Source organism: Pleurodeles waltl, chromosome 7, assembly GCF_031143425.1.
Source record: "Pleurodeles waltl isolate 20211129_DDA chromosome 7, aPleWal1.hap1.20221129, whole genome shotgun sequence".
NCBI lineage: Eukaryota > Metazoa > Chordata > Amphibia > Caudata > Salamandridae > Pleurodeles > Pleurodeles waltl.
Window position 1 is genome coordinate 1303047345 of NC_090446.1, and position 24684 is coordinate 1303072028.

The 24684-nt window shown below is 42.1% G+C and overlaps 2 protein-coding genes across 8 annotated transcripts; one reads left to right on the forward strand and one right to left on the reverse strand.

The window, feature by feature from the left end:
- Positions 1-1131: 1131 nt before the first annotated feature.
- Positions 1132-11475, reverse strand: C7H7orf50 (chromosome 7 C7orf50 homolog). Of its 7 annotated transcripts, none has more exons than XM_069200607.1 (4): positions 11399-11415; positions 9515-9801; positions 8293-8411; positions 1132-2619 (listed from the first exon to the last, which is right to left on the reverse strand). In XM_069200607.1, the coding sequence occupies exon 4, from the start codon at positions 2584-2586 to the stop codon at positions 1708-1710; it is 879 nt and encodes a 292-aa protein (XP_069056708.1). In that variant the 5' UTR covers positions 2587-2619; positions 8293-8411; positions 9515-9801; positions 11399-11415; the 3' UTR covers positions 1132-1707. The 7 variants fall into 7 exon arrangements, with proteins under 7 accessions (XP_069056708.1, XP_069056707.1, XP_069056712.1 ...); XM_069200606.1 differs by lacking the exon at positions 11399-11415 and adding an exon at positions 10978-11099; XM_069200611.1 differs by lacking the exons at positions 8293-8411; positions 11399-11415 and adding an exon at positions 10978-11099.
- A 32-nt stretch (positions 11476-11507) lies between these two features.
- On the forward strand, positions 11508-21710 carry RPL28 (ribosomal protein L28). Its single transcript, XM_069200614.1, has 5 exons — positions 11508-11623; positions 15006-15096; positions 15421-15544; positions 15810-15928; positions 21573-21710. The coding sequence occupies exons 2-5, from the start codon at positions 15016-15018 to the stop codon at positions 21660-21662; spliced, it is 414 nt and encodes a 137-aa protein (XP_069056715.1). The 5' UTR covers positions 11508-11623; positions 15006-15015; the 3' UTR covers positions 21663-21710.
- Positions 21711-24684: the final 2974 nt, after the last annotated feature.

Consider the following 24684-nt stretch of genomic DNA (forward strand, 5'->3'; position numbering starts at 1 on the left):
ACTTGTATACAGATGAGGGAGACAGAAGGTAGGTAGAAAGAAACAGATGTCGATTTAAAAAACAAGTGACTGGAAGGTCAGTTTCTCATGCAGGAGTTTAAGGGATATAACAGGCTGAGAATTGTTGCGTGAAATTTGTGGATGTAAACGTGTTGAAAGAAACAGTTTCATTTAAAGATACTTCTCAGTAAAAAAAGGAAGCATGATGTGACAAATAAGAGCATATTTTTTTATATACCCCCTACACCATATTAAATACTATAAAGGTTTGGAGTTCATGCAAATGATATGCACCATAAACAATATATTATAAAAAATGTTTATAAACATCCATCAACTTGAAAATATAACAAGGCAATTACTATATAGACACATTATAGTAACCATTAGTATATTCAGTGCCAGGTTTTTCACTCATTCAATGTCTGGTTTGGAAGGCACCTAAACCTGAAGAGCGCCGCAACAGAAAAGACACCACGTCCAGCTGAATGGATGAGTCTGTGGTCACCTTCTCCTTCTAGGATCCACCTTGCCTGACATAATTCCTTTAGTAAAACCATTGATGAAATCACAATAGCTGCTATGTTCTCAAAATAGACGCAACCCAACTAAACAATCAAAAAATAGTAATCGCCTCCAATCAGTCAAAGGGAGGCCAATAGTCTTGCTCAAAAACGTTCAAAGTATCTCTGACTCTTTCAAGTGAAGTAAGAAAAAGTCATTGTTGGTGGTTGTTTGAGGTTGGATGGTCAAAGACAACATTAACCTACCCCATAAACACAAAGATGAATGAACAGCATAGTGTAAGAATGTTAAGACATATCCACTCATAGAATGATTTAAATGCCGGCCAGCCGCGTCAACAGATATAGCCCATTTGAAGCAATGTAGAGATTAGAATTTCAATAAGATATCAACAGATTACTTAAAATTACACCTACAAGTGCTATTGCCCTCTGCGTATTTCTTAACCAAAGGTTTTTATTGTGCTGTGAAAAAAATGCAGCATTGCGCGCACAGGTTTGTGTTAAACGATAGTCAAACTTTTGCCAGACATCCATCACATCAAATACAACAGGTTTATAAATTTTGGTCAACAAAATAATAGAATATCATGGACTGTACAAAATATTTTATGGGAAATACTTCCAGATTTATTTTCTTTCAACAGAATAATTGATTACCAAAAACATAAGAACTGATAATTTGCAGAAGCATCACCTGGAAGGTGCGACCTATGGACGAGGACTGTATAAAGTTAGTTGCTGAAAAACACTGCAGTAGAGTCTCTGGATACACAGCATATATGGCAGAAAACATGTACTTCCAAAGTCAGTGGCACCAACATAAGGCTACATTAATGGATAATTGTACAGACGAATACCAACTCAAATGAGGCCAACGGTGGGTCAGTGTAAGATTTACCTTTAGCATTAGCAAAGTAGCCAATAAACATGTTAAAATTCATCTTCCAAAATACAGGCCGCGAGTTGCACCATGTCGCATATTGGAGGTTTTATCCAGTTCTGCTGTTTTCTTTTCTTTGGATTCCGGTACATGAAGTCCTGCATTTGGAGAAACGTCAAGTACCAGCATGCACACTTATGAATAGAACTGTATGACCTACTCACACTGGACAGCTTAAGCTATCTAACGTTGCTATTACAAGTGACATTGGTGAGAATAATTTTGCAGGTGCAAGCGGCCTCATGAGAGCAGCTGAATCACTTGTCTGGCTCGCTCAGTCACTTCCAGCATAGCGCTGTCTTCTGTATGGGCCTTCTCGTTGTCCTTCAACACGGTCTCAGCCTTGCGCACAGTCAGATCACGGGCGCTGCCCCTCAGGCCCTCCAGGTAGTCCAGCAAAACCAAGAAGTGGTCCTTGGAGATCTTCTGCGTGTCGTACATATGCAGCAGCAGCCAGGTCTGCCTTGTTTTCTGGAACTTCCAGTTCTGTGCCTTCTGGGCCCAGCTGGTGAGATACTGCAGCGCCAGATCACAGCCCGAGGGCTTCTCCGGCTCTGCTTTCTTTGCATCAACATGACCCTCTCGCATTAGCTTCTTTTCCTCTTTCTTACGTTCTTTTTTCAGTTTTCTCTCAATTGTCCTCCTCTCTTCTGGGGTCAATTCTGTCTCAGTGTCCAGCTTTACCACACTTTTAACCACATTTGAAGACAGAGAAGCCCCAGTGCACTGGCCTCCCGCTCGCATCCGCTCCTCCTTTTTACGGTCTTTTTTCAGTTTTCTCTCAATTGTCCTCCTCTCTTCGGAGGTCAGCTCTTCCTCAGCCACAGGCTCTACCATCTTTATCATACCTTTTGATGACAGTGAGACCACAGAGGTGTTGTCAGGTAGTTTGGGACACACATCCTCCTCTCGCATCTGCTTCTTCAGCTCTTTCTTCAGTTTTCTCTCCAACCTCCTGCTCTCCTCAGGCGCCCCTTCTTGCGGTTCCTCATTCTCCATCCCTTCTGATGCCAAGGACACCTCCTCACACACTTTCTTTTTCTTTAGATGAAAGCTATCCGTGGATTTTTGTGGCCTTTTGCTAGGTGACTCACTTTCTGCATGCCTCTTTCTGCCCATTACGCTGGCTCGCCTGTGGCTCAACTCTCAAGCCTATAAAGAAAAAAAAAAAAAAAGAAAATGTTGAGACTTCTCAAAAGTATGCGTGGTGCAAGCAAATATTGCACTTAGCCCACATTTATATTGTTTGTGCCACCCACTATGCATCAGAGAGGACATGCTTATTGAAATGCACTTTGTGCTTCTTTGCAGGGAGAAATGGAGGAGAAACATACACATAGGAAATGTATAGTTGTCATCATGTCGGAAAGACATGAACTGTAGAATGCAAAACATATAAGGAACATGTAATGTCCTCATATCCATGGTACCACTTGCAACATTCACACACACACAAACATCCTTGATACGTTTTCTCACCCCATACATTTCACTAGCTTTAGTGACCATTCCTCAATAAGTTACATTTGCTTTTAGATTACAGCGATTGGATTGAAGAAATACATAACATGACAATTGTATTGGACTTTACAAACATGTGACCGAATTATGTCTGGTATTGCTCTAATTCCATACTCGCACTCTGTTGTTCGGCTTGTATATTACGAACATTAAAAAGGCCTATTACGCAAAATCACAGTCTGTTTTATACGGGTGCAAATGGTGTGTAACAGGCCAATCAACTGATGACGGAAGGCTAAAAAAAAAAAAAAAAAAAAAGGCACTACGATGAGTTTGAGAGAACTAGGCACACAATGATAAGTGGCATGAGGACTGGTTGTCAAACAATCAAACGGACTGGAGTGGAAGCATAGGATGAGTTCACTTAGCTTCCACAAGTGTAATGTTTTTAATCAAAGGAGAGTGAACCATACTGATGTAGGAAACTAGGATCCCCAAGGTGTTATCCTGAAACCCTCAACCAGTAATTACCACTCGTGCTGTATTCGATCACCAATATGGCACCTTATTGGGTGGCGTCATCCTTGGCTTTTGTATTTGGGTATTTGCTTCTCCAGGTGAGTGCAGACTCCATCTGCGAGTGCGCTGGAGGAATCTCTACAGTGAAGATTAAAATTACCTCCTATATCGTGACTGTGAGCTTCTACGTTAATAAAAGGCATAGAGGTAAGATTAAAAAGGTGGTGATGTTATTTGGACGTGTTAACTGTCTGTGGCATCACGCTCGAATGGTCAACATGTTTCAGCCTTTGCTGCCACAATGGGTCCTACGCCTTCATCAGGACCTTTGTAATTATTGTCAGATCCCAGTTGTCGTCGTACATTGTATGTTTGGTAAGTCTACCATACTTACGCATCTTTGTTACTATTGTATAATGAGATACCTTGTAGGCAAAAATCGCACGTGTAGTTTAAAAAAAAAAAAAAAAAAAAGGAAAAGACAAGAAAGCAATGAACAGGTAATAGCATGCACACATTTCTTCATTCTCATGTGCACATGCTTTCTTTACTGTGCCACGTTATCCCAAATAGTAGCTCTAGTGTAGTCATGCATCTAGAACTAAATCATGCAGAGTATGTAACATTGCATCCTAGCCCATGAATGTATAGATGTGTATGCAATACAGCTAAATTCTGTAAGAGTATGGTATACTAACCGTCTGTAATTGTACTATGTTCTTGCAAACCAAAAAGTGAAGTTCAGTCTGACTGGTGAAAGAAAAGGGAGGGATAAAAACGTATGCTCTATGTATGTCAGGGGTTTTTCAGACTTTTTTTCCAATTTTTAAATTTGATATTTAGCAGCTCCACTTTACCCTTGTGAAGGTTGAGGACCAGATATACAGAGGTCAACAATTGCAACGGGATTGCTGCAACATGTGATGAAAAGCTCCAACGATTTATGAAATCGGCAAAATGCATTGATGAGGATGTTCCCATCAATTAACATGCTGGATTAAACTGTGGCGTAATCATCATGATCCACAATTACTCATTTTAATTACTGTGTCAGATGAATGCATATAATTAATAGCATGTACACAAAAACGTTGATTCAAGGAAGCAATAATATAAACATGGAGGCTTTTAAGAATTCCATCCAACACCGCTATGTAGAACAGTGACATACTGAATACTCCAAGCAGAGTCCAGGTGAGGAGGATACTCCAGGAGATGTGCATCAACTTGAACGCTAATTATATATTTCTAAAAATTAGGCGTTACTGGGGAGAACACCAACTGCACTACTTTAGAGAGCTCCAGAGTTAGTCATGCTCCAGTACTCAGTTTTGCAATCCACCATTATCCACGCTATGTAAGACATGTATATGTAGCGTGATAACAGATTGATTCTTACAGACTGATAGAGGGAACACTGAGACTGTGGTCATAGTCCAAGTGTACGGTCTCTGCGTCTTAGTGAGCAACAAAAATGATTTAACTACATCTGCGGGAACTCTGTACTCACAGTGCAAGTTTACACCAGTAACTTACAGGAGGAGTGGAGTAGAATGATGCAAGCCAGAAACTGTTCAAAACTGCCACAAGGAGCAACTTACACTCCCAAGGGTGTCTGTCACATTAGAGCATTTAAACGTAATAAGGAAGGCTAAAACCACAAAACGTGTTTTGATTTTTGCATATGGCTCAACAGTGCGAGTGAACTCGTTTTCAATATCTTCCAAAGTTAAAAGTGGAGAAATATGAGGGCCAGAGAGAGAGAGATGAGATGATTTACCCAGGATCACCCAAAGAGGGGAAGCTGGGACTATAACCAGGGCCACTGGAAATATGTGGCAAGAAAGGGCTAAATTATGGCAAATGACTAAATCATGCAGTAAAAAATAATAATAATCAAACTATTTGGGGGCAATGTTGTACATTTTGTGACAGTGTTACTTCGCTATTTTGCCATTTTATACATTAGGAGTGCCTCGGCGAATGTCTCAACTAGGTAGAATCAGTTTTACACCTGAAGGCAGCAATCAGAAACTCTGTAGCTGAAACTTTAGTAACTTTTGATCCGTTTGAGGTAGGAACAATTTCTGTGTTGTTACAATCTGCAAATTAGGAGGTGGTAGATTAAATTGCAATTACGGCAAATCCATACTTATGTGGAAAACGCTGTAGCCAGGGAATTCCACTGTCTCCAACTAGAACTCAATTCTCCTGGATGAGAGCATAGCACAAGGGTGAACAGGAAAACAATGTTTAGAGGATTCAGTAAAAACCCAGGTAATGCCAGTTTATTGTGTCCCTCAAATGCGGGACGGTAGTGCTGATACCAAAGGAGTGATACAATTTATTTTGTCCCTTCAGGCCTGACAAGGTGGCATAAGAGACTTCTTGGAGGAAATTTCCTACAAGAGATACAGCAACACAAACTTTACAAAATGTATTGAACGCCTGCCTCACAAGAGGAAGCTCTTGGAAACAGCAACGGGCCGTTAGTTGCATGTGCCATAGCTAGGAGTTATGTTGTAGAGCACTTGGGAGCCACCTGAATGGTAGCAGCACACGAGGCAACATTGGAAGCTGCTTGGACAGAAAAAGGCAGAATTGGAATGTGATAAGGGCATTTGCACTGTCATTCAGGTGGTGATTTACTTCACGATTGGAGACATTTCAAAACACACATGGCGAGTTGTGAAAACAAGCACTTGAGCCTATAAAACTGAACACGAAAATGTCCCCACGTGAATAATAAGCCATAACAGTACAATGAACTGTTTACATTTCCGTCCACATTTTTCTATCCCTAGTTTATCTTAGAACACTTACAGCGGTAGTGGATATTGTATAAGAAGCTAAAAGGAAGAAAATGTGAGATGAACAAGACCCCTAGTTACCGTCTTACCCGCAAATTAATAAAAGATGTCTAGCTGCAAGATTACCACGGGTATAAAAGGATTACATTTCTCTGTACCAGTCGCCACATTTCTGTTCTGACATTAAAATAGTTATCAACTATTTGCAGCATGGCTGAAATAAAAAATAAAAAATGCTATGGCGCGTCCAGAGCTTGCTGCATCATAGCACTTTTTTTCCAGCTTATTTTGGGGCAGGGGCATGAAGCAACACGGAGGGAGGGGTAGGCGGTATGGATAACAACATAGTCAGTGGGAGGGAGAATAACAAGCAGAAAGGGGGTAAGCAACAACAGGGACGGTGGGAGGTAGAGCAACATGGACAACCGGGCAAGCAACAAGGACAAGGCAGGGCGAGTGGGGGGCAAGCAACATAGAGAAGGAAAGGGGAAGCACATGACGGCGGCAGCAGAACAAAAACCACAATATGCTTAAACACAAATAAAAACAAGCATTTGCAATGCAACAGGTCTCGTATTTCTCCAAGTTAGAGCGATTAGCAGTTGTAAGCTCCCAACCAGACTTTTCTTGCTTCATTAAATGGAAAAAAAGAACGTGATCACGCTGCTACAGTTCACTTGTAGAGATATCTATCGGCAAAAGTGCCATTATCTACGTAACCAGCAAAAGTACAATTAACTATGTAACAGAGTCGATGTCATGAAAAGCGCTTCAGTACTTGGTCACTGCGTTCAAGGAGGGTTAACCACCGGGAAAGGCATGACGGATGCATGCCTTCCACTAATAAAAGCAAGCAGATTTTGAAGGGCAAGCCCACAAACCAATGAAAGACACTGATGTGACATGGACGGGGCTCCAAGCCCTTTTCTAACTACTACAGCGTCTCGCAAGCTATACGCATGCGCAAGCGCATGCTAGCGCAGGCTCGACCGTAATAAGCAATCGCCTGAAATTTTGCTTTCCCATGGCTAATAAGAACCTCTCCACATGGCATAGCAGAGCTTTCGGGACTGTTTGGATATTTGTGTACGAGGGCATAGGTCAAGCAGCAGGATATTGTAATGAGCCAGCGGAGCTAAATTGCTGACTCTCACCCTGACCTTTGGGCCTATACGAGTAGGTTCTATATTTGCTCGAAGCCTGCCCGACCGAATTCCCCTTAAAGCAGCCACTGACACAGATGTGAGTTTGCAGCTGTTATTTCTGTTTGTGAGGGCGGCCATATTGTCTCTTCCTGCTGCACACAAGCCAACATTTCGAAACAAGAAATAAGGAGGTAGTGAAAGAAAATAAAGAAACAAATAAATAAATAAATAAAAATAAAATAAAAAAATCGGGGGAATTTATTCTCGCTATTGACTGAAATTGAGAGACTGCTAAATTGAAGCTGTTTTTTGTTTTGCTTTAAAAACCGAGGCTCCCGTCTGACTCGGGTCTGTTGGCATGCATGCAAGTCTCTGTCGTGTTTATCCACAACCATTTAGGCGTTTCCCCTTTTCCTGACTGACTACACATTTGTCGAGTTGTTTGCACATTTAAACACAGCATGTCGTGTTTGCACCTGTGTAGGTGCCACATAGGTATTCCTTTATGTGTAAATGTAGCTTTAGTTCTTCAGGTGTCAATACTGCGTGTGATATTATGGTACATCCTAAATTCGCGAAACCCTTTGTGGCTGCATTAATAATGATCCTCCTAAATGGGGGTGTTAGTAAACCAACTAAACCAGTTGGCATTATATCACATTTCTTTACTTAACAAGCATGTGCCACCGTCAACATTACACTTAACCACAAACTGCTCACCGACCAGTGTTTACTTTGTAAATAAAAATTTGCCAGTGCTCAAAGCCCTCCTCTGAAACACGCGGCTGCTGCAATTAAATGTGGGGACACGGACTACTGAGGAAGCGTAATCCTGAAGCCACGTCGGGCCTCTAATCGATTTAAATCCACTCCCTGCCCCTTCAGCTCACTTTTGCAGATTTCTGCTTTCTCCCATTGTGACGCTTTTTCGATTTTCTCTTCCTCCGTCTTTCCCACGTGTGCCTTTTTCTCGCAGCAAATGCTTGGGGCAGAAGAATAAGCGCCGGCCCTCAAAAAAAAAAAAAAAATGTCGGTGCTCAGTACCGGAAACAACAAGCACAAATTAAGCACTGTCACAGACAGGTTGAAAATTATACGTGTAGAACAAAGCAGGCGATGAAATAGTTATTTAAAAAAAATGTGTGTTTGGTTTTGGCGTTTCTTATATAGTTAGTTTCATACATCTTGAAGCCTTTCTTTATTTTCAGGAATTATCAGGAGACAAAACATCCATGGCAATATCCATATTACCATAAAACACACTGCAATTATAGCAGGAGTTGTCTGCTGGATGTAATCCATCAATCTATCCGTGCTTGGGCAAAGTAACATTAAAGTATAAAGCTATTGGGTAAAATATAATTAGACTTTTCCCCTCAGTTTCTATTTCCGGTCTCTGTTTTGCACGCGACACGGTTTGCTATGCTGATGGTTTTGCAAAGAAAAAAAACACGAAATCATGCTGAACTGTATGTAACCTGCAATACTAGTTTGTGTTCCAAGATGCCTGCGGAAACGTGACTCAGCAATTTCAGGAGAAAATCAGTCACCCGTGTTAGTGACTTTGAGTGCAACACGAGTGGCGGGGACTCATTTCTGTCATGTTTTTATTAGATCTGGCATAGAGATAGCTCTAGCCATCGCGCCATCCTCCTGTAACCAAAAAAAACCAACAAAGACTAAACAAGTGAGATCGCGCTTCGAAAATGGATAAAAAAGTAGTCCACAAACCTGGCGAGCCACGCATGTTTACAGTACTTGGTCGCTGCGCTCGAGGAGGGCTAACCACCGGAAAAAGGCGTGCTTTCCACTAATGAAAGCAAGCCGATTTTAACAGGTGAGCACACGAACCAATGAAAAACACTGACGTGACGTGGACAGGGCTCTGAGCCCTTTTCTAACCCCTATAGCATCTCGCTAGCGATACGCATGTACAAGCTACGCAGGCTCGACCCTAAAAAGTAGCGTCTAACAAAGGAAGCAGTGAAAGGACACAGGCAATGAACCCAAGCTCCAGGAGAGGGACAAACACATGAAGAGGAAGGAAGCCTAACTGCAGCTGTCTAATCAATCAATCAATCAATCACTGCATTTGTAAAGCGCGCTACATACCCGCAAGGGTCTCAAGGCGCTGGGGAGGGGGGTTGCTACTGGTCGAAGAGCCAGGTCTTGAGGAGTCTTCTGAAGGCCACCAGGTCCTGGGTCTGTCGTAGGATGGTGGGGAGAGTGTTCCAGGTCTTGGCGGCGAGGTAGGAGAAGGATCTGCCGCCGCCGGTGGTTTTTCGGATACGGGGGACTGTGGCGAGGGCGAGGTTGGCTGAGCGGAGGCTTCGGGTGGGGGTGTGGAAGCTGAGTCAGTTGTTGAGGTGGGTGGGTCCGGTGTCTAATAAGCAGGGCCACTGGAATTATGCAGCAAGTGAGAGCCAAGTTAAGCGGCAGGGTTAAGTAAATTACGCAGCTAGAAAAGGCAAAATACGTGACATAAAGAAGCACATTTTTTGATGGTATTATTTCAAACTTGTTATCAATGCCAAAGCATTGGTGGCACCTCATTAGTATCAGTTTAACAACCAAAAATAGTAACAAGCAACTAAAATATAAATAATCAACCTTTGCAAAGAGGTTTGCGCTGCGTGGCAACTCGTGTCGGTGCATTTTTAGTAACAGTCTATGCAAGAAACTAAATGTTTGTGTTAATATCTGCAGATTATGTAGCAAATCTATAATTATGCGAAAACTGCTGCAGCCGCACAATTGTATAATTCCAGTGGCCCTGCCAATATGAAGCAAGAAAACAAGAGTAAATAGAAAGCTAACAATGGTAAGTAATGCGCAGGATCCTAAAATTCCAAACACCAGCAGAGCTTTCAAATTCTCGGGGCCATGCGTGTGTAGCATATCCAGGTTAGATTTTTTTTATTGCATGTTGGGATTTGTAGTCAGTCATGTTTATCACTTTCTAAAACCAGGATCAGAGACCCCATAAAGCAAAAAAATAAACCTAAACTGGATGAATTAATGACACATAGACTTCGGAAACTTGAGAGCTCTACGCTCGTCTGTCTTAATCTTTAGCTGGCAGTGTCAATGCCTACTTCTTCCAAGACTATTCAATTAGTTAGTCAAAAGAAAGGCATGGTGTCCCGGCGACAAGCAAAATGACAACCGCCAAACCACCTAAAGGCTACCAATATGCAATGGTACACCGAACAGACACTACACAAAGAAAAGATAAGTACAATTACATCCACCCCTGCAGCTCATTTTCTGTTAAAACAGTGTATTGCTAACAGAAGGCTCCTCCCTATAGAAATAAAATTAAGGTGAAAAAATACTGAAAATGCTAAAACAAGGCCACCTAATCTACTCACACGTTACACCGTGAAACAACTTCAGAACTCTGACTAACACCCGCCATGAGAAAGCGCGAACTTTTTTTCCTATTCCACAACTTTAGTCCTTCTCCCCAACCACTGCTAAGTCTGAGCAGTAGCCCAAACAAAACGCATTTTAGTTATACATCGCTCAGTCAGAGTTTTCTACATCCAGGAATCTCAGATAGCCATGCGCCTTACCCAGTTTCATTCAGTAAAGTACATCCCGCGTCTCTTTCAACATGGCTGCTGTGTTCATTTCATACCATAAAAAGGAACAACAGACTGACATATATCGTGTTTCTGCTAAATCTGGAGGCCATCTTGGAACAGAAATAATTGCACCCCTGAAAACGATATTCAAGGAAGCACTGGTAATATGTGAAAATCAAATTAAGCATATCTAGTGGAATGCTGGCCCATTAAACTTTATTATTCACAACTACAGATAAGGGTATGCAGATTTTAGGGACGAGGTCTGATATTTGAAAAAGCATTTTCTCAGCGTATTAAAAATATAACCTTTTTCAAAGAAGCCCAATTATTCTCAGAATTAAATAATGCTAATCATGTTTCTCAGCTAGCTGATCGATTATTTAAACACTAGACCGAAACTGTATACCTATGCGACGGTCTGTACAAAATGTGTTCGCTCCTATCATAGTCGTCACCCAGAACGTATGGCGCTACTTAAATGCCTACTACAGTCCTCTTTTTATAGTCACTTCGACTCTACGTCTGACGCAACTGCCACCCGCGCATGGGCTTGTGAACAGGAAGGGCGGTGATAAGCACTCTCCGGCTCCGCCTACTTCCTTTCCTTTTTCTCTGACCAACGAGTAGAGAGGTAACGTGTAGTCGCTGCTAGGCTCCCGTGAATTTCCTAAATAAATTGTTATCTTGTGAAACCGGGTGTGAGGTGCCTTATGTTATACGCGGGCCCGATATTTTTCCGCGATACCCTCATCGCGATTCAGTTGGGCCGAATATTTCCTGCTTCGTGTAATTCTATGATTTTGGGCCTCCTCTAATAGTGTAGAATCAGAATGTTTTTGCGTTTCTCGAGGCTCCTTTCAGTCGTTTATCCGTAGGAGTAAGTTGCCAAAGTGTCAGTTTATGGACCACCTACGTCTGTATGGACGCATACTTGGTGTTATACACGGTTTTCCCTCCGTGTGTTCCGTTTTGCCCCCGAAGTCCATGCTGCATTGCAGAACCGACCACACACACACACACACACACACAATGCTCCTAGTTCATGTCACGTGTGAGGCAGTATAGGTTTTTAATTCAAAGACTTTGGTTATAAAACAGTTTTTTTTTCCCTTGCTGGTTACCCTGTAACTCAATAAGTTGCTCTCGCGTGCAAAGTGCGTTTGGTTAAAAAGGCAACTGGTTGGTTCAGATTGCCCTGTCTCTAATGCACATATGTCCCGCATTCTTTATGGCGCTTTTCAGGTCTGCATAGGGTCGGGCAGGCAGAACTATTAGCAGCACCATGCTGCCAAAAAGTACAAAACACTTGAAGACAAATGGATGACAACGCAGGCTTCCCAATACTTGCAGCTGTGCTTTCGGAATTTTTCTTTTTACGGCTGGCTTACTGGCATCACATTGTGGCTTACCCTTAGGCATTGCCAGAATCGTTTGCTCGTTTCATATCCAATAGTTTTCCTTTTTCGTGTTGCTCCGTCCTTTGGAGCATAACATCAGTTGTCCACTTGATTGGCTGTTTGTATCCTTCTACTTCTTATATTTAGATAACAACTGTTTTCTTTGGCAGTCTGATTCAATGGAAGATGATTTATTTTTTCTCCTCTAATTTTTTCCATTGTTTGCTGCTTCTTCCTTCGAATATATCATACCTGTTCTGCGTTGCTTCCATTCACCGGAACTGGTCTGTAAAAGCAGCAATAGTAATATTTTTGCGGGGAATAGATGTAGAGCACACCTTTTGTCCCCTGCATTCAACTTATTTCGTCTAAGCACAAACTTGAGACATTTGCTTTTCTGTCACTGGAGAGAATGTGCACTCAGTTGTCATGTGGGGCGAAAGGTGTACTAAGCGTCACCTTATACGTTCTGACACGTCCTTATCTTTTTAAATTCCGTTGATATTCCTGAGTGAAACACATATGCAAATTAAATCATTCCATTTATTAAAATTAAAAACATTGACTTAATTGTATTTTGAGATAACATAAGTTACCTTTTTTTCACACCAGTATTCTGAAATGTATTTTGTTTGACATTTTTCAGCAATACTTTTCGAACAGCAGAGCAACCAGATCCGTGTTTGTTTTATGAAGGCAACATGTACTGGCATTGCCAGTCCTTGTTTTCCATAAGATAGGACGTTCATTGGGCACAGTCAGGGCCACTGGAATTTTGCGGCAGGGGTGCACCAAATTAGCAGTGTTGACGAAATTGTTGCAAGAGTTTCCCAGTATTACCTCGCTGTTTTATTTTTGCACGTTGACAATATCTGGGAAAAAGGCCTCATCTCATTAGTACCAGTTTGACATCCAAATGTAGCTACGGTCAACAAAGGCATTCTGAGCAGTTTGGACAGCAAAGTACACTTTCAATAATTTTACAACTTAGGGATTTTGAGGGGAATGCTTGTTTGGACTGTTAATGGTCCTTTCCCATTGAGCTGAATGTGGCCTAGTTACACTTCTGACACTAAATGATGTTGCCAGTGTCGCAGCTTTAGCTCTTCTTTGTCTATCGGCCCAGTTTGACTGCCCATGCCTTACTCTTGGACCCTATTACGGCAGTGGGCCTATGCAAGTATGGTTTATCATGGGCCATTTCTTTTTTTCAGCATTTCAGCCTACTGCTGCTGCGCTGCTTCCATTTTCAGACTTGAGAGCCACAGGAATGGCCTCTTGTCCCGTGATTCATTTTCTACCTGTGTGGTACCAGCCAATGTGTTCGGTTGGATTTAGAGGTAGCCCTCGTCTTTCAATTTTGTTGACATGCATGTTGGCCATTCTTGAAGGCAGTTGGCTCTAAAGTTCAATCTAGCAAGACAAAGGAAATGATTGCAGGTGTATGGGAGGGACCATAGCTCCTTTGTGTACTGGCTACGGGAGTTAGGGTTTGCCCAAACTTATAAGTCTGATATGTAGCTCAGGATTACATTTGGCTTTACACTCTTCCTGGTACCCCAGCTAAAATTGTTTATGCCCGTACCTTTTTGGGATGAGGATTGTTACTGTGTAATATCCCTTTCATGTGGCACGGGTGATAACGCTTTGCTGTTCTCAGTGTTTCGTACGTGGAATTACAAGAGTATCATACATGTTGGTTAATGCAAATCTCTTGAATGTCGAGGACTCCATTGGGCATTGTAGCCAATTAGTTTATCTTTTACCCAAAACGTTTTACTTTTGTTTTTCTTCAATCTATTTTATTTTTCACTTTGAACAAGAACAAATAATCCATTTTATAAAAGCTCTAGCTCAGCTTCGAAGCGTCTAAATCAGCAGTTCATAATCTTTTGACTACTGTGGATCCTGCGGAATCATTTCTGGAAGCTAAGGGACAGATGTACAAAGGGTTTTACCCATTCTGTGTCTATGGGAAAATGTCTTCATTCATATGGCCATAGGTGACTATGCAGCTTGGGAAATGTAAATAAGTATACATCAGAAAAGTACACAAATTACGGCATATTAAATTCACACACAAAACAATATGCTAAAATCAGCATTTTAATTTAATGGAAAGGTAGAGCTTTCCAAAATTTAGTTTTAAAAGATGACTGCACTAGACTTTATTGAAGCCACGCAGTAGACCCTACTAGACTGTTCGTTGTACTTGCACTGCTCCCACTAATCAAGATAAGTATGGCACCTTCATTTTTTTGCCTACAATTTCACATTTTCATTTAAAGTTCTGTGTGTGTAAAATATGTCTTATTATTTGTTTTCTAAACCATTGTAGACTCGAATAGGTGTTGCTGACTCAAGGAGCCAGCCAACCCCAACTGCAGGTCTACGTGTATAACAGTATAACTTATACCATACAGCAAGAATCTTGTGTCCAAGGCCAATTATGTAGGTGTTCATTGTAGGTGCAAGTGGTTGTATTGAGCTCTCTTGTTCGGTTTACTAACCCGCCTGCCATGTTAGAGCAGTTTATCTAATAAAAATATCCAAGTGCTCATGTTTGTACTGGTTCAACCAAGTCTTTCTGAGACTTTTATATTTATTTTTTCGTAGGTGTGTGAAGATGTCTGCCCACCTGCAATGGATGATTGTTCGCAATTGCTCCAGTTTCCTGATTAAAAGGAACAAGCAGGTTTACAGTACGGTAAGTTTTGCCATAGGTGTTGATCGGTTCCAGTATGTTACATATGGGATGCAAGAGTAGACGTTTAACTGGTAGGCATGTTTTAGTTTTATGAATGTAGTCAAATAAATTACGGCATTTACAAAATGCTATCTGCAATTCACACAGATGCAGAATTTTGCTATGTAAAATGCTGTTTTTTCTTCAGCTACTAAAGCTTGCCGACTTGAGCTTTGATTGTTACCTGGACAGCAGTTCTTATGGTAGGTGTGATCATGCTAAATGCTGTACACCGTATGGTTTTTTTCATCTTGCGTTGATGGATATTTTGTTCTTCATTTGAAGGAGGCCAACAATCTGAAGGCCAGGAATTCTTTCCGGTACAATGGACTCATCCACAGAAAAACAGTCGGTGTGGAGCCGGCAGCTGATGGGAAAGGAGTCATTGTGGTTCTGAAGAAACGAGCAGGTGTGCCACTGTTTATTTTTAAGAGCATCTGCTCATGCTTTAGTTCAATCTTTGAATCTCTACTAACAGAACCGAAATATGGTGCTGATGTGTTGCTGCCCTTGATAGAACATCTTTAACTTTACATTATCCGCACACAATTCACAGAGCTGTCCTGGCGAATTTACGTCTAAAGCTAGCTTTGTGGAGGATACCAGGTTTCCATCATGTCTTTGTGCCGTTTTTTCTGTGAATTTGTTTTTACTGGTTAAAAATTCTCTTTTAGGTCAGCGCAAACCAGCCTCCGCCTATGAAAAAATCACAATTAACAAGAATGCCCGAGCTACCCTGAGCAGCCTACGTCACATCATTCGCAAGAACAACTACAGGAAGGACCTGCGCATGGTAACGTTTGTTTCCAGTAAACTGCTTCAGTTCTGTTAGTGACCTAACACCTGTGTAGCGGGACCCCTTTCTTACTAAAACAGCAATTGATGTGTTACTTGTTGTTAATGCTTTGACTTTTCAAAACTGCAGTAGTGCAGACGAAAGAAAATATTCATGTATACAGCTGCGGTGTAGGACTGATCTGCCATGCTCTTGGAGCAGGATGCTAAAGTTGATTGGCACAATCTTAAGGAAGTTATTCTATTGGTTATTAGTTGCACAACTTTGGGATGAGGTGTTGGATATCGTCCACACAATTACTGAAATGGTGGCAATAGTGGAGGTCTTAATGGTATATGTTTTTTTGTCAGAAAGTCATAATTTTTAAAGATTTATTTCTAGGCCTTCTGCTCTAATCCTCAAACATATTCGTAAACGGCACCTTTTGGATAAAGCCTTAATCTGTTTTGTGGGAGCATTAAAAATGTATTTCAAATAAATCTTGTAATTTGCGGTTGAAAAGACGATTTAAGATTCAGGAAATGAGTGAGAAAATGAAAAAATAAATTGGGTTGATTCAGCAGTCTTGCATTGATATGGTCAACATGGCTACATTTTGGTTTGTCTACATGAGAAGCTTTCACGGAAGACGGAGCTGTTATTTCCACACATTTTGAACGAAATATCAATTGTGCAGCTTCTTAGATACATATTCTTTGTTTTTATGTAGCTCTCAATACAGTACTTGTGCTATTTGTACGTGAAGCAAATAACAGGCGTTACTAGGAATTTGTTTTATATGTAATCATAGTACGATTAAGTCCCTTGTTTGTTTTGTGCTTGAGCCAGTGTTCCTTCCATATTATCTTGGTGTAGGAAGCGGACTCTGTATAGACTATCTCAAAGTGAGAGATAGTGTGCACAGAGTCCAGGGGTTCCCCTTAGAGGTTGATAGTGGCAATAATAGATAATACTAATGCTCTATTTGTGGTAGAGTGGTTGATGAATTAGGCTTAACTCCAGGCCAATAGGTTTTTATATAGAAAATATTATTTTCTTCGTTTATTTTAGAACCACAAGATTCAAATTTCCAGTAAGTACATAAATTGGAAGATACTTGGCATAGATAAATATAGAATTTTGAATCAAAACAGTAATGTACGCAGTTAAGCATAAAATGGCAATAAGCTATTTTAAAAGTGGACACTGCAAAATTTAACAGTTCCTGGGGGGGAGGTAAGTAAAGGTTAGTTTGTCAGATAAGTAAAGCACTTACAAGTTCAGTCTCTGGGGCATAGGCAGCCCACCGTTGGGGGTTCAAGTTAACCCCAAACACCCAGCAACACATGGCTGGTCAGGTGCAGAGGTCAAATAGCAGCCCAAATAACATAGGCACCTATGGAGACTAGGGGTGCTCCGGTTCCAGTCTGCTAGCAGGATAAGTACCTGCGTCCTCGAGGAGCAGATCAGGGGGGTTTTGTAGAGCACTGAAGGGTCCCAAACAGGCACACAAAATACACCCTCAGCGGCACAGGGGCGGCCGGGTGCAGTGCACAAACAAGGCGTCAGGTTTTGTATTAGAATCAATGGAGGGACCCGGAGGTCACGCTCGCGATGCGTTGGGGGGGGGGGGGGGGGAGCTTCTCGGGCCGTCCACCGACTGGGCAGAGATGAGGGCTGCCTGCTGGTCACTTCTGCACCAGTAGTTGGTTCTTCTCGGGCCTGGGGGCTGTGGATGCAATGCTTCTTCCAGGCGGCGGGTTCTTTGTTACCAGGCAGTGGCGGTCACAGGGGTCCTCTGGATTCTCTTTGCAGGTGTCGTCGTGGGGGTGCCGGGAGGTCGTCTCAGGGTGGACTCATTGTTGGAGTCGCCTGGGGGGTCCTCTCTGTGGTCTTGGTTTCTCTGGACACGGGCCGGGGAGGTCAGGTGCGGAGTGGTGGGGATTCACACTTCAGTAGTGAGGTGAGAGTCCCTTTAGAGAGAGTTTCTTCTTGTTGCTTTGGATGCTCTGTCCACAGGAGTTTCTTGGTCCTATGTTATTGCAGGGTAGTCCTCTGAGTCGGCAGAGGTCGCTGGGGCTCGCAGGATGCGTCGCTGTTGCAGGTTCATTGAATCTGGAGACAGGCCGGTAGAGCTGGGGTCAAAGCAGTTGTCGTCTCCTCCTCTGCAGGGTTTTCAGGTCAACAGTCCTCCTTATTAGGTCGTCCGGAATCTGATTTCCTGGCTTCAGGGTCACCCCTAAATACTAAATTTAGGGGTGTGTTAGGGTTGGAGGGCAGTAGCCAATGGCTACTGTCCCGAACGATGTTTACACAATGCAGACTTTGTTTCTGGCCTCATAGAGCACAAAGGCTTTCAACTCAGGGAGTCAAGCTCGTCTCTCAGTGGCAGGCCGACACAGACCAGTCAGTCCTGCTCCTGCATTGAAGGATTGGTTAAAGCACAAAGGCTTTCAACCCAGGGAGTCAAGCTCGTCTCTCAGTGGCAGGCCGACACAGACCAGTCAGTCCTGCTCCTGCATTGAAGGATTGGTTAAAATACAGGGGGCATATCTTATATTCCCTCTGTGTGCATTTTGTAATAAATCCAGCACTGGAATCAGTGTGGGTTTATTATTCTGATACGTTTGATACCAAACTTCCCAGTATTCAGTGTAGCCATTATGGAGCTGTGGAGTTCGTTTTGACAAACTTCGAGACCATATACCTAATATGGTCACACTGTACTTACAATGTATAAGAATGGACTTGGACACTGTAGGGACATATTGCTCCTGTGGCTATGCCCTCACCTGTGGTATAGTGCACCCTGCCTTAGGACTTTAAGGCCTGCTAGAGGGGTGACTTACCTATGGCACAGGCAGTATTTTGTGTGCATGGCATCCGGAGGGGGATGCCATGTCGACTTTGCCTTTTTCTTTCCACCAACATATACAATCTGCAATGGCAGTGTGCATGTGTTAACTGAGAGGTCCCGTAGGGTGGCACAACACATACTGCAGCCCTTAGGGACCTTTCCTGGTCACAGGGCCCTTGGTACCACTGGTACCTTTTACAAGGGACTTATCTGTGTGCCAGGGGTGTACCAATTGTGGAAACAAAGGTACATTTTTAGTGAAAGAGCACTGGTGCTGGGGCCTGGTTAGCAGGATCCCAGCACACTTCTCAGTCAAGTCAGCAGCAATATCAGGCAAAAAGTGGGGAGGTAACTGCAACAAGGAGCCGTTTTCCTACACTTGGTCATTCTGCTTGCCTGTTGACTGTCATAGCGTCAGCCTTGTTGCTCTCTTACTTGTAGTGTGGCACAACCCTATTTAAGTGGCAGCGTCCTTACATTTTTGTTAAAAATAAAATACGTTCATGTTAAACTTGCAGTTGATCTGCACTTCAACACTGTGACCTCTTGATGTAATATGTAACATTGTTTATCTTTTCAATTAATTTTTCAAAGATTAGACCATGTGTAAGCTCAAAGCTTTGTTCATAGCATTTGTGGCTGTAGAGATGCATGTGCTGTACACAACTGCCATCTAGTGTTGGGCTCGGGCTTTTGCAACTTTTTATTCGAATGTCTTTCGAGTCACAAGCGTTTATAGTGGCTTCTCCTTCAATTGTTAATGCGAATGTGCTTTTCCTTTATAATGCAGGTGGGAGGGCTGAGGGCAGGTGGGGGGGAGGGCAAACCAACTAAAGTTCTCAGGATGGGTTGAGTTATCCAGACAAGTTGCTTTCAATGCAGCCTTTATTTTTTTCCATACAACGTAAAACAGCCAACGCGTTTTGTTCACCACATCTGAAATTCCTAAGTGCATTGTTTTATAAGGAATGTTGTAAGCTCCAACTATATCAAATTGACAGATTTGACTGAGTGTTCACTTGCAATGTCCATTTATATCACATATAGTAACTCCAATTTCAGATTAATTGCAATCTAGATAGCCATAAACCACCCTCTTAAATCTTCTGGTCACTCAGTAAGACGACACAGTAAATATTTGTCTCAGTGCTCTGTTTAGATGATTATAACATCTCCTTTGTGTTCCCCTAAACTCCCCCACCATCAGGTTTGGATATGTATTAATCAGGCTCTATGTTCGGCACCTAGTAATGCTGTACCAGACGTACAGCAGCATCTACTGAAACTTGCTGTTCAACAGTGAACAACTCTTTGGGCTGCAGGTAGACCAGATGCTTGAAAAGCTGAGAAGGGACACATATATACCTATGGTGTTTTGGTACCCTTCAGACAGCCATTACCCAATGACGCTTTTGCAGCTTAGTGCACAGGAGGTAGTAAGACCACTTCCTCAGACTCCCCTGCCTCATTCCAGAGGCAGCAACACTACCACCAGCAATCAACACAGAAGTATTCAAGAGAATGTTAGCAGTAACCCCACCAGAGGGAGGGCCAAAGGAGGCTTTGCCAGTGGAGCTGCCTTCCCCACGCAGTGAGTCCCTTCTCCAAATCCCCCCCCCTTTCCTACCCCTCTCCCCCAACTCCCCCTAAAAAAAAAAAAAAAGACTTCAGCCATCTGGGAAACGCTGGAAAGAGGTCACCTCTGACCTGTGGGCACTCCATCATACATAATTGCCTGGAGCTCATTGCTACCGCACCAAATATCCAAGCCTGCGCACACAGCTTTCTTAGTGGCGTCCTTATTCCACCTTAATCAAACCATTGAGCTCCTGTTTCTCTGCCCACAACCAGACGTGGTGACAAGGGGTCCTTTACACCCTTGATGTCAAATGTGCCCTCAAGTATTACATCTCTGGGAACAAACCCTTTCACCAAACAGCATTTTTTTTGTTGCCTTCACCAAGACACACAGAGGACCTGTACTTTCAAAGGTGGACAATGCTAGGATTGTCCAGTGTAACCAGTCCTGCTATATTGAGACTGGAAGAAATTTTCCAGCCTTGCCATCATTCCGTTACAAATAAGAGCGACTATGGCTTTTCTTGGATATATACCCATAGCTGACATGTAAGACCGCTCCACACATTCACAAAACCCTGCTTTTGTGGATGTCTTAGCACGCCTATAAGCAAGATTTGGTCAAGCTGTCCTGAGAACTTTCAGTCCTTTGCAACATCCTAAAGTAGGCTCAAAGAAATCATAATTACTATGTTATTTTCTTTGGCTATTGTATTCAAATATCCTATGACAAGTACAAAAGATACCATATCATCGTTTAGGGATGTACTGCTATACTGCCACCCACATGAACTGATTGTTATTTACTGTGTAGCATCTGTCGTAACATGCAGCAATGTAGATTCACAAGTGCCCATCCACCTACCCAGAAGCCTTTAGTTGTTTCAGATGTGCATTTCTTTCACTCAAACTCTGGATACATACCTTCTCCTATGTTCATGACACTTTCCTAACAGTCCATCTTTATGCACACCCTTTGAATTGGGTATAGTGATAATCTATGAATCTAGTAGAAGCTAAGGCTGGAGCTTGGACCGGGCTTAACATGTTTGGTCCACTCCATTCCATCAGTAGCCAGTGTTTACCAACTCTTTGCACTCCACCCTAACCTGCGTCTGTTAATTTTGTAATGTTCAAATCTTCACCCTTAGTATTTCTTGCTTGTTGTAATTTTCTGCTAAGTTATTAAAAATGCGCAGTACTTTAATAGCTCTCTATTTATTCTAGGCGGCTCTCCGTCGTGCCAGTGCCATCTTGAGAAGCCAGAAACCCGTGGTTGTTAAGAAGAAGCGTACCAGGGCTACCAAGACTGCATAAACTGTTTCCTAGAGTTTATTGAACGTAATAAAACAAAAAAAGAACATAGTGATTTTGTATCTGTCGTTTGTTTGTGGAGGGCTATTATGTTGAGCTGAGTGAGACATAACTTTGCTTATTTAACCCTGCCTGTTAGGACGCCATACGGTGCTAATCCCAAAGTGTGACCTTTGCTAGCATGGAACCCTCATTTAATTCTGAAAAGTACATTAATTGCCAATGTTACTCCGTGTGATTGGAGAGGAAACTAACTTAATAGCAAGTGTGAAATAGTGGGCTTGTAATAGCACAGTACCACATGAGTTAGTTCTAGTTTCAACATTATGGCTTGCTTAATTTGTATATTGCCCTTTTTGGTCCTAATCAGGTAGTGTGGAGCGCTGTTAATAATTACTACCCTGACCTGCACTTTTTAGATCTCCTTGGATTTAGTTTATCAGATCTTGCCGCCTGAAGGCTTACTCTCTCATCAGCTCTAGATTTAACTGGATATCAGTACTGCTACTCCTCACTCTCCGCACAGCCAGCTCCATTCTCTTATCCATTGCTGTATCACAGTAGATAGCGTTGCTACCTTCTTTGCTGGCAAGATCAAACCCGTTTTCACCCCTGTACATGTTTTCAAAAATCTGCTGACTCGTACACGGCTTCCTTTTTTCCTCCCATTTGTGCTTCTTCTCTTCCTACTTGCAAAGCTGGTACCACATTTTCAAAGCAGGCAGCTCCTGCACCTTTTTGGCTAAATTTGCAACATATCGATGTTTCGTACCTTACAGAAGTAGCCCATCGCTTCAACTTGTGTCCAAACAGATGCATGATCATCATTCTGCATACTGAAATCTCTACTTTGTAGACAGCCCCTTATTCAACTCACTTCATCTCCTTAAGCAGAGCCACTTCAGTCTGCCTTCCGTGAGAGCTTGCACCATGGGGAGACGCTACGCCCGTGTTTCAGATTGTCACTTCCTGCACTGTTCTGCTGAACTACCTCGATACTGTGCAACGTTGGACACAGTAACATTGAGAGTTCATACAGTTATTATCTATGCTACATGTTCAGTGATCTCTTAATGGTTTGGTTAAGAGCACTTGTGGGATTAACCGCAGGGGGCTTCATAGTGCGGGATGTAAATGGAAATACTGTGGCTCAGTGTGTGATATTTTGTTCTGTTAATAGGATCTGTTAGGAAGGAGGACTTAAAACCTGCTTTCTAAACCTAGGTAAAATTGGTATGACTGGGTTGCAATGAGGCCACCTGTCGCAGCAGGTTGCAGAGGCTGGTTTCTGTGATTTTTCGTTGTCGATTGTGCTGGTGGTTTAGGAATGTGTGCAATTTTTCAGTTGTTGAGCCTTGGCCTTGCATGTTTGTGGCTTTATCATAAGATGTGAGTAGCTGCATTGTTCTAATCTCAATTGGAGTATTCTGGTTTTCCTAGGTTTACCAGTTCTGGTGTTTTCCTGTTATTTTACAAAGGACCTGTTCTCTCATTCTGATGTCATAATTGCTCCTACCTCAACTTCCAATATTTTTCATAGACCTCACACTATTGTGCCCTTTACAGTAAGGAAGGTCTTGTTCATAATGTAATGATTGCGTATGTGGAGGTGCATTTTAGTGATGTGACTGGTTATGCATGGATTTGCAAGGATGGCACAATATGCCTTTGGTGGAGGTTGTCAGCGTGTTGAAGGATGACATAGCAGTCCTGTGGAAGACGAGTAAAGAGGCCATTGCCAGCAAACAGCTGTGATTGCCTGGTGGATGGACCAGTGTCTCAGATGTTCTAGATCTGATCTCTGAACCGCTCCTGCTAACGCGCCACAGAATCCTGGCTATTATCAATACTGAATAGTGGATTCAGCACTAGAGGATGATGGATTGAAGCAACATAGGTTTGAGGGGATGTCACCAATGGGAGGTGTGAGGACCATCAATAACAATATTATAAAGTTTCAGTAAATAACTGCATCAGTTTAGTTATTAAAGATCATTAATTTATTTCCCTATATTAACAATGTTTGTGTCACGAAAATAACTCACACAATTGATAAATATATAAGATCAATAGCGGCTCGTTAAAACAACTTGTATATCTTAAGCTAATTAATAAAATTAAAAAAATTATCTCCAAAAGAATCACACTTATTAATAATATAAACACTGCTAATAATGGCAAAGAATACATTAGTTCAGCATCAAATGATCTCAGGACAAGTCATGAGCATATAAAGATTAATTCCATAACTAACCACAAATTAGCATTACATATTGGGCTTCATGTGAAAAGAATTTAGTAACATTCATTTAGAAAACTCTTAACTTGATTATGATATATATATAAAAAAACGATTAATTGCAGCAATAAAATCATTAGTTGCAGCTGGTACCTGGAAAGCAAGAGACATAATTCACATTTAATAACATACATTACCACAATAGTAGTAACAGCAAATGACCAGCTACAGCTCGAGGACACCATCAGCTATCTCATTAGAAAGTTTGGGCCAAACGATAGCTGGTCTAGAACCTAGTCTGCTTTAGAAGAATAGCATTGGATGACGAAAGACCAACCCCTCTAATCAATTCTACACAGGTAGTTATACTAAAATCTAATAAACTCCTGATTGGTCAGTCTATAGGGTGGTTTCATTTCAGCCAATCGACAACTAAACTGATGAAATCTACGCTAACTATAACATTTTCTCCTGATGTATCTTTACTTCTTCCGTCTCGTCTGTAACTCCGGTCGCATAGCCTCTTGAATATCTTGTTCTCAGGAAGAAACTTTTACTGTATCCTACTTCCATCCTCGAGGAAAGACCAGATATTAGTAACATATCCAAGCAAGCATTTACAATGCAACGGGTCTCACATTTGCTCGTGTTAGAGCTCATAGCGTTGTAAACTCCTAACCTGACTTTTCACCTATCCAAAAGTGCATTTATGTACGTAACCCGAAAAAGTGCAATTAACTGTGTAAAGCGCTCGACTTCTGCCAAGCGAAATTGCGCACGGAAAAT

Coding starts and splice junctions, on each gene's coding strand:
- C7H7orf50 (XM_069200612.1), bottom strand. CDS start 2,586: ATGGGCAGAAAGAGGCATGCAGAAAGTGAGTCACCTAGCAAAAGGCCA.
- RPL28 (XM_069200614.1), top strand. CDS start 15,016: ATGTCTGCCCACCTGCAATGGATGATTGTTCGCAATTGCTCCAGTTTC. Junction 15,097..15,420: donor ACAAGCAGGTTTACAGTACG/GTAAGTTTTGCC, acceptor CTTCATTTGAAG/GAGGCCAACAATCTGAAGGC. Junction 15,929..21,572: donor ACAGGAAGGACCTGCGCATG/GTAACGTTTGTT, acceptor TATTTATTCTAG/GCGGCTCTCCGTCGTGCCAG.